Here is a 10,133-nt window from a genome sequence, read left to right as displayed (position 1 = left end):
TGAAAAATGATTCAGATCAGTTTCCAAGTTGCCAGACGTTCAAATGAACTGTAATTTTTTCTGTCAGGTGGCAAGGTGTTTCAAAAGACAATAAGTACAACCACAAACACACACGGACACACCAGTTTATTTACAAACAACAATGTGAAAGTAACTAAATTCGATTCTTTGTGGGCTTATTATGGCGCCTAATTTCTAAATTATAGTATAAAATTAGTTTATTGTGTTCAATGGCGTAATTAAGTCTTGCTGTCCTAAAGTACTCTTCGGAGAATCAAAAAGAAAAGTGTCTCACGCAATCCGCTGCCATTATTACTCAACATAAATTGCATATAAATCGCACGCATTGCAATCTTTAAAACGGGTTTTGCCCAACTCGATTTCTATTTGTTGTGAAATGTAAGTATGATGAAATACGCTTGGATTCATTGCATATGTATGTTTATGTGGGAGTTGAAGAAGCAACATATGTATGTACGTGTATACATATAAGCGATCTGTTTGCACATACAGACATATATATGTGTTAGTAGTAATATTATCAATAATTTATTAATATGAAATTGACACGTACATGAGTTGGGCTTCGTATTTATACACGTAAATTCTCCACATCGAAAGCTTAATCCGTGTATACAAAAGGAAAAGAAAAAGAACGATAATAAATGTGCCAAAAGAGCAAAGTTATTATCTGATTCTTCATTCATCAGCGTCGCAGCTGATCAAAACAAATACATACAAGCACGCATACACGCTTAGCTTACGTTTTGTATAGAAAACGAAGAAACAGTGCCAACAACGTCAAAATGCGAAAGACAAACAGAAAACATGGGTCAATAATGAGCAAAGTGTGCCAACAAGAATTTTGTATGCGCTGCGCGATACGAAGATTTGAAAACAAGTGTTGCCAGAATATTATTAGCTTAATTGCTGAATTTGCCAAAAAAAGAACATATTAAGGATTTATTACGTTATTCAAACAAAGTGATTTCAACCTATTTTATTACAGCAACAATGATATTTCAGCGGTTTTTTTTATTAATTTTTTTTATTTTTGAGATTCTGCCATCATTTTTTAAATTAATTTTCTTTTCGCAATTGTGTAATTGAAACAATTAATTATTTTTTACAAATTGTAAAGTCATATATTGGGATTTTAAGATTATATCTAACGGCTACAATATTATCAAATGTTTTTTAATTTATTTGTATCTTATATTGTTTTAACGAGGTGGTCTTAACTGAAAACGGGTTTTAACCTCTGCTTAAGGTGATGAGGTTGAAATATCTGAGAACTGGAACTCTGTCCAATATTTAGCGGTGTCTGTATTGGAAATGGATTTTCTCATAGCATCTTATAAAATTTTCCAGCTATTGCATTTATAAAGTTTCTATATCTAGCAATAATTTTATTATAATTAAAATGTGAGTAGTGCAATCATTATTTTAAATTGTTAGAATTGTAGCTTATCAATTCTAGCATTTAAAAAAAGTACCATATCTAGCAATAAAGTTGCAAAAAAGTCAATACAGATGAAAACTTTAAAATTTAACATTATGTAGGTGATGAAATTAAAATGTATGCCGAACTGTAGAGAACATGAAACAGAAAGCTCTTCAAAAATACTTGTGAGCTATCGCGCTTGTGTCTGTATTATGCCACAAAGCAGAACAAGTTATAAACAAATTCGAAAGGCAGCTGAAAGCAAAAGCACAACAAAGTATGTGCATGCAAATGTTTGTATGTGTGTAACATATAAGATGCGAAGTGGGGCCAAAAGCAAGTTGGCTAAATAAACTACATTCATGTGTATGTAACTACACATACAAGTACATATGTATGTATGTACATGTGTATGTGAAGACTGGGCCAAAGCGCCAGCGTCCCCAAAATCGATTTTTTTTTTCGTTCGTGCCAGTGACACAATAGGCGCACAGAGCACAACAACGGTTCAACGGATAACGGATAATATTGAGATTTACTATAAGGTTTACTTTGCTCGTTTTGTAACTGTGGTAACTAAGGTAAGGATAATTATTATTTTAATACAATCTATGCGCCTTTGTTATTAATATAAACTATGTGCAAAGACAAAGAACAAGCGTAGCAAAGATAAACAAGCGTTTCAAGGTCGTTGCAAGCCAAAGAGTCCGAGCCAAAAATATAACGTATACGTTTAAATGGCGCATTTGCTGAAAATTGTGAGTAAAATTGATTGCGATTTTTGGACTTTCAGCAGTGAATATGGAGTCGTTCTTAAGTTTGTTCGATCCGAATCAGCCGGATGATGGCTTCGATGAGGAGCAAGAGTTGAATGGCACCAGCAGCGGCAGCAGCGAGTTTGAAGTGGATGCCAATGCCAATCGAAGCAATAACAGCAACAACATAAACAACAATAACAACAACAACAACACTAAGAACAATCTAATCTTTGACTTTGAACAAGGCGCTCTTCCGCCAGAGCCGCAGCTGGGCAATGTGGAGTACAAGCTTAAGTTGGTGAATCCCTCAAAGCAGCGATTCGAGCATTTGGTGACGCAAATGAAATGGCGACTGCGTGAGGGACATGGTGAAGCTATCTACGAGATTGGTGTCTCCGATGCCGGTCATCTGCAGGGTCTTAGCGACAAGGACATGAATGCTTCATTGACCACACTCAAGCAAATGGCACATCACTTGGGAGCCAGCACTTCCGTGCTCCGGCGAAAGACCATTGCCGTGCGGCGATCCGTGGCCGAAGTGCTGGTCAGAAAGATCCCAGATGACCAGCACAACATTGAGGTGCGCGTTGCGGTGCTGGGCGGTGCCGATGCGGGCAAATCCACATTGCTGGGTGTGCTCACCCAAGACGAACTGGACAATGGACACGGACGGGCGCGTCTCAACATGTTTAGGCACATGCACGAGATTCAGTCGGGTAAGAAATACATAAAAACTAAACTTTGGTGACATTCTCTAAATCCCGTTCCCATTTAGGTCGCACCTCTTGCATCTCGCATGAAACTCTAGGATTCGATGCATTGGGCAATGTGGTCAACTACAAATACAATGAAATGATGACAGCCGAGGAGATCAGCGATAGATCAACCAAGCTTGTTACCTTCATGGATTTGGCAGGTCATCGTCGCTATATGAGGACCACAGTCCAGGCGCTCAGTGGTTACTCGCCGCATTATGCAATGCTTGTGGTGTCTGCTGGCAGCGGTTGCAACGACACAACCGAGGAGCATCTGGCCATTGTGCGGGCACTTGATATGCCCTTCTTTATATTGATAACCAAAACCGATATTACATCGCCGGATGCGACAGTGCAGGAGTTGCGCACACTGCTCACAAATATTGGATGCCGCAAGGTGCCATTTGTGGTCACCAATACGGATGAGGCCATTTCAGCTGGCTCCAATCAGGTCTCGGAGAACATTGTACCCATATTTTGTGTCTCAAATGTGACGGGCACGGGTCTGAATCTAGTCACCAAGTTTCTTTATGTCCTCTCGCCGGGCATAAGCAATGCTGAAAAGGATCGCCTCGAATTGGAGCCTTGCGAATTTCAAATTGATGAAATCTTTCGAGTTACCGATGTCGGCCCAGTTGTGGGCGGCCTATTGGTACAGGGTGTGCTCACTGAGAACATGCCCATGAAAATTGGACCATTGCCCGATGGCAGCTTCCATGCTGTCACCGTGCACACCATACATCGCAATAAGGCTCCGTGCCGAGTGGTGCGAGCTGGCCAAAGCGCCTCCTTATCATTTACTCCAGCCCAGGAGCTGCCATCGCTGCGAAGTGGCATGGTGCTATTAAGTGACTCTGGTAACATTGACGAGCCCTACGGCACATACTTCTTTCAGGTGAGTTCATAGATCCTGTACATTATGATTCCCTATACATATGTCGATAAATATTACTCTGAAGAAATAATTAGGAAAAAAAAGTGGGAAAGGCTATAGTCGAGATCCCGACCATAGGATACCCGTTACTTATTTCAATACAAAAAAGTACTCTAAAGAAATTACTTGCTTGCTCTGAAATTTTTAATTCGCCATAACTGCCGTTCTATTTGTCCGATCTTGATGCGACTCAGTGGGATAATACATAATAACAATAGATAACGTTAATTAACAAAAAAAAACTTATTATCTTTCAAACTGTGGGTGTGGTGGTTTTTCTCTGAGATCTAGGCGCTCACACGGACAGACAGCCACTCATGGCTTTATCGACTCGGCTGTTGATGCTGATCAAGAGTATATATACTTTATAGGGTCGAAGATGCCTTCTCCCTGTTACATCCATTCCAACGAACACAATATACCCTTTTACTTATTTTTTAAGTAACGGGTATAAAAATCTGGCATGACAAAAACTAGGAAAAGCCAAAATAAACATATTTTATTAAAAGTCGGGCGAATATTACGGGTTGATTGCACACGGCGAACGAATTAATTTTCCTAATTTTTGTTTTCCTATTTTCGGTTTTTCTAATTTTTGACTCTGAATGCTTTTCTTAGTTTAAATTCCTAATTTATGTTTCTAGTTTTTTCTTCCTAATTTCTAAAATTCCTAAAATTTTATTCTTTGTTTTCTTTTTCTTTTTTTGTTGTAATTCATTAAAAAAATTGTGGAGTTCCAATGAGGTAGCTTACAATATACACAAATATAACTGCTCACATTTTCTATTTTAGGCCAAGGTATCTGTACTGTTCCATGCCACAGCCATATATGTTGGCTTTCAGACCACAGTGCATATTGGCAGTATACGGCAGACGGCAGTTATACGTGGAATTATGGGTGGCGAAAAGCTGGGCACCAATGACTCCGCCTCGGTCATGTTTGAGTTCGTTGGACACCCGGAATATGTGAGGCCCGGAATGCGCATCTTGTTCCGCGAGGGCATGTCCAGCAAGGGCATAGGCGTGGTCACCCAGGTATTCCCTGTGAACAAGACACGAGCGAAGTAGATACCAATCGGAATTTATAAAGAAGCTACGCATAAACAAGATCACCGTTAGAGTACCTAGCATTTCTTGTTCTTCTGCATTGGCGATTATCGATGGACAATTGATAAGGTTACAGCTTAATACTTATTATAGATTATCAATACACATATATCTCAATTTGGATAGCAACCAAGTATATAGCAATGTACATAATACTTACAACTAGAGTTTAGTGACTTTAATTAGCATATACTTAATAAGTATATGCGCTGAATTTGTAGCAGATCTTCTTTACTTTTAGTTTGAGTTCTGTGATTTTTCGTTTAAGCTCAACTCCAGTATATTTACATAAATATAAAGATACATATATATAAATATATATATAATAACAGTTACAGGAAACTGAATCTGTAGATTACACAATTTCAAATTGAATAACATGTATGAATTTTGATTTTGCCCGCGCATACTTATTAATAAATCAACTAGACGATAAAAACATAATAAAATCCAAATGGAATTTGCTCAACAATTAATTTATTGGTAATAACTCACTAAGAATTGATATCTGAGTGTTCCTTATTGCTATTGGTATCACTGGTGCGGGCTGGGACATTGGATGGACCTGCGATTTCTTCCGCCTTTGCGGGCACAGTGGATGTGAACCTAAAGAGTACGGGTATTTCGCCCAGCGTCGCAAATCCGTGCAGTTCCAAAAGACGTATCCACGACAGCAATGAGTCTTTGGTGGAGGTGCCTGTAGCACAAATGGCAAAGATGGTGCCGTCATCCTGCTGGTGTACTGAGCGCACCTTTCCCAACTGATTGTGTCTCCGTGGCGGTGGACGTCCGAAGAAAGGTACGCCAATCTTGGACACATCATCCTCGTCCAGCTGACGCTCGTCCAGTTGTGATAGGAACTCGGCATCAGCATCGGCACGCAACGTAAAGTAATTGATGCGTCGATTTCGTATCCATATGTGAAATGGACCCTCAATGTAGAGTGCTTTCTGTGGGGAGTGCTCTTTCAGTAGCTTTGACTGTTCCGGACTCATGCCGCTCACTATCCACGTGTCGTCCAGTGAATCTTTCAACTCCTTGGTCTCGAACACATTTACTTTGGAGCGCAGATCCACTGTGCACATGCGTTCCACTGCGAGCTTGGCGATTTCCAGCGTATCGTCGGGCACCTGGTCGGGTAGTGGCCATGGCGATAGGTTCTTGAACTTGGGCATCCAGTACATCATACGCCAATACTTGCGCAGCGGATGTCCCTTCTTGCCGAACACATTTAGGAGCATGGCCTCCATTTCGTAGTCGGGCATAACGCCATAGTCCTCCATTTGTTCCAGCAAATCAATGATGCACTGCTGCTGCTTGGGAAAATGCATGAACTCGGACTGGAATACATTGGTTGGTATGAACTTGCCCTTTGGCATCACATTTATCAACGCCTTGTACACCTCCAAGTCATGTTCCACTCCAAAGTCAGGCATATGCTTGAGCGCAGCATAGATGAACTCCACATGATTCCGCCGGTGCACATCACGCTCCTCAAAGATTTCCACCATTGTCAGATAGGTGTTCTTGGTCTTCTCCTGCGCTGCTGCAAACGGATTACGTATGGCGGGCAGACTTTTCGAACTGCCGGCAGCGCCAGCTCGTCTCGCATTGTTGTTATTGCTGCTGCTGCTTTTGCTGTCTGAATTGGCATTGTCTTCGTTCGTTGCATAGTTTCTCGAGAAGATCGTTGGCGTTCTTTGCCTGTAGAGTGTTTGGCTAACGGCGCCTTGCAATCGCAGTATGCAGTGCAATTTTCGTATCATTTTTATTTAAAACAATTCGAAATATAATTTAACTAAAATCAGCGATTATAAAACAACAACAAATGCATTATGCAGCACTGTTCGATAACAAAAACAGCTGATTAGCAATTTGATGTTATCGATCACAATACGATGGGCTGCTATCGAAAATGTCTGGTATTTTTTTATGTGCTGCCACTTTTTGTAATACGACTGTCTGGCAGCACTCTAATGCGTTAAGCGATATGGTAATATCTAGGTTTACATTTTTCCCGCCCGGACTTTGAAAATAACCAGAACTTGGTTGTGGCCTTTAAAATATACAACTTCACTGATAATTGATATTGATTGGATTTCACGGTATGAGCGTAAGGCTTTAGCTGACAAATATTTACAAAAAATAATTTGGAAAATTCAATGGAAATAAATGCGATGAAAGTTCTTGAATTATAATGAAAAGTTCTTATCAGATAGACCGGCCAATATGGCTATAAAATACTTATTTGTTATTTTCAATCGTTAATGTCTCATTCAATGAGTCAAACATTTTATGATACGAGTATACATAAATATTGTCTTCAAGTGAAAGACAATATTGTAATCATTACATTTTATGGGCTTTTCATAAGAGGTTTAATCTGGTTTTAATGTGTGTTTTTCATAAGGGTTGTCTTATAATTAGACGGCGATGGACTCGCTTATCTGAAAACACCCTCATAGATCAATCAAATTTGGTTTTCAAGCTTGTAATGTGACGAAAAGTTACAGACCCGCATGACCGAATCTGTGAATGCTCTAATGTACTCATCAGCTGCTCATGTTGTGATGATATTTAATGTAATTTTCGGTGTTCTCTTTATGATGCCAGCAAAATTATAATGCGTTGATTGTAAGCGTCATTAAAATGTCAATGCAGCGGGCGCTTTGTGAGTCCCTGCAAGAATTTGACCGATTGTACGAGTGCTACGAGTTATGAGCAGAGAGAGCGCAACCAAGCTCATTAATTACCCAATCAGTTTTTCATATTCTATGTTTTTTTTTTGTTGTACTTTTTGTTTTTGTGGTAGCACTTAACACCACTTAACGGTAGAAATCAGTCAATTAGCTAGAGACCAGACCACTGACCACTAAACGAGATCCAGAACAGAGTAAGGCATTTGGTTTCTCGACACATAATTATTTGATGCCCGGTAGTTGCGCAACTCACACGTTTCTAACTTGGCCAAAGCAACGACCGAGCCGAGACCCAAGTGGATATATGTATGTGTAATAATTAGGGCAAGCAATGTGTCAGACACAAATTCAAATTCAAATACAGCAACAAATTCAGAATCAGATTCGGATACAGCTACAAAGTTGAATGAATTGTACAACGCGTTGTTTTCTGATCATTTTGTTGATTGAAATATGTATCGAAATAAATATGCATAAATAGAAATACAAATAATTAAAGAAGAAAATTTTTTTTGGTACAGTCCCTTGCAACCCCAGACTAAACTTATATATATGAAAATAGCTTTTTATTAATGTTTTAAAAATAACAAATAATTTCAATTTAAAAAATGTGAATATTGTAATTGGATATGTATGATGACTATTTGTTGACACTTTAGATGCAATAGAGCTTCAGATTTCCAGTACAATCTATGAATCTATATAACGTCTGTCTACGGTTGCTGGCGTTGGCAATTTAATTTTCAGATTTCTATGCCAAAGCGTAAACAATTATTAAAATCGAACAAAGAAGCATTCCTACAGAAGATACCTTCGATCATTATACGATAATGGGTGTAGATTTATTTATTTTTTTGCATTCAATTTTCAAACATTTGACGATAAGCTTTCGCCGTGCCCACAGTCATCTATAAGTACATACTAAATTTAGGTTTATACATATACATAAGTATCTGTATCTGTGTATGTATCTGTACACGTAGTAAATGCAAGCGAATCGTTGCGCCAAAATTGTGCAAATAATAAACTTCGTATTGCTGCCAATTTTTATACCCTGCACTTAAAAGTGAAAGGGTATGAAGATTTGTGTAAATTACAAATTTATTACTGTTGTCAATATACACCGCCCAATAAATAATACTATTAATGGATATTAACATTCCTGTGTAACATACCTTATGAAAATTAAGTTTATTTAAAATCTTGCATAACTTGTTTTCTCTATGTGTATCTTCCGGCTGAATCAGGGTATTTTACAGTCGTGCTGCGTTAGGTAGTAAATACTTTGTCTGACGAATGTATATATTTATACTATATAGTCTTGTGTGCATTTGGAGCCCCGTCAGTCTTTGTTCTTTTCATTTTCATATAAGAATTAATTTTCTTCGATACTAATATATTTTTTCCAATCTTATTTTCTCAAATATTTTACTTATGAACTAGTATCAAGTTTAGGAATCTGTTTTTTTATTAAAAGGTTTATGAATAATTAATGTCAAATATGAAGCCATACACTTGTAGGCATAAGTATTTTGACAAATATATGAGAAAAATTTACTCATAATTTGAAGTTACTTTATGTACATTTTGGCATTAATGGAAAGGTCATTTAAATTCCGATTGAATGATAAAAAAATTTCTTAACCCATTAAGTTCCGATTGATAATTTTAAATTTATGTAAAATTCTACTTTTTTCCCTTTTTTCATAGGGCTTAAACAAAAAATGTTTTGATGTAAAAAACATCTCTGTGTTTGTATTTTTTATGATTTTTTGGAACTTGCTAAAAATTACCTTTTGTTGCACATTTTCCTCCTTTAAACACAAAAGTTCTCTGAGATCATCCCATACAAAAAATCATAAAAAATATAAGTAAAGAGATTTTTAAAAAAAATTTTTGCAGTCACTATTAGAATATAATACTACATCTTAACTTCTTCTATTTCTTCCTGCACAGGAAGTGTAAGTTGATAAAGTTTTTCCTACTGCAACTTCCATATGAAGACTGCAAGCAACTTGATACACATCCGAGCAAATATCTTATATATGTCTAGTTTGATGATAAACTGAAATTATCTGAAATTTGGTATGTAGCCTGGCGTAGATATAACCTGCAAGTGTATATATTAGTCGGTATGTGGAGTATGGAGGAGTTATCTTTCTGGCTTTTCAGTTGAATAGCGTTTACTTTGCATGTGTTTGCGTTAAATGCGCAATTATTTAGACAGGAAGTCAGCCGCAGCCGCCTCGAGAGAGAAAGATGCAAGAGGAAGCCGAGTGGAAGCCTGAAGATCGGACAGGGAAAATGCAAACAGGCAGGCGCAGGGCGTGTGACAAAACAATAAAAACAACTAAATGAAAAATGAAAAACCGAAGCGGCGCATAACTAAAATAGCAGAAGTTAAAAATAAACAAAACGCGCACACGCTGATGACAG

The 10,133-nt window shown here is 38.0% G+C and overlaps 2 protein-coding genes across 6 annotated transcripts; one reads left to right on the top strand and one right to left on the bottom strand.

Moving 5' to 3' along the window:
- The first annotated feature begins 3 nt into the window (after positions 1 to 3).
- Positions 4 to 5,471, top strand: LOC117790193 (GTP-binding protein 2). 5 transcript variants are annotated; one of them, XM_034629524.1, is made up of 4 exons: positions 4 to 398; positions 2,234 to 2,918; positions 2,978 to 3,852; positions 4,684 to 5,471. In XM_034629524.1, exons 2-4 carry the CDS (start codon positions 2,246 to 2,248, stop codon positions 4,957 to 4,959), a joined length of 1,824 nt encoding a protein of 607 aa, XP_034485415.1. In that variant the 5' UTR covers positions 4 to 398; positions 2,234 to 2,245; the 3' UTR covers positions 4,960 to 5,471. The 5 variants fall into 5 exon arrangements, with proteins under 5 accessions (XP_034485415.1, XP_034485413.1, XP_034485412.1 ...); XM_034629522.1 differs by having other exon boundaries at positions 4 to 399; positions 2,241 to 2,918; XM_034629521.1 differs by having other exon boundaries at positions 4 to 399; positions 2,238 to 2,918.
- LOC117790195 (evolutionarily conserved signaling intermediate in Toll pathway, mitochondrial) lies at positions 5,459 to 6,835 on the bottom strand. Its single transcript, XM_034629526.1, has one exon. The coding sequence runs from the start codon at positions 6,762 to 6,764 to the stop codon at positions 5,493 to 5,495; it is 1,272 nt and encodes a 423-aa protein (XP_034485417.1). The 5' UTR covers positions 6,765 to 6,835; the 3' UTR covers positions 5,459 to 5,492.
- Positions 6,836 to 10,133: the final 3,298 nt, after the last annotated feature.

The sequence above is a fragment of the Drosophila innubila genome, assembly GCF_004354385.1.
Source record: "Drosophila innubila isolate TH190305 chromosome 3R unlocalized genomic scaffold, UK_Dinn_1.0 2_E_3R, whole genome shotgun sequence".
NCBI classification, from domain to species: Eukaryota; Metazoa; Arthropoda; class Insecta; order Diptera; family Drosophilidae; genus Drosophila; species Drosophila innubila.
Note: the sequence above shows the minus strand (reverse complement) of the source record. Positions and strands in the feature narration are given on the sequence as shown.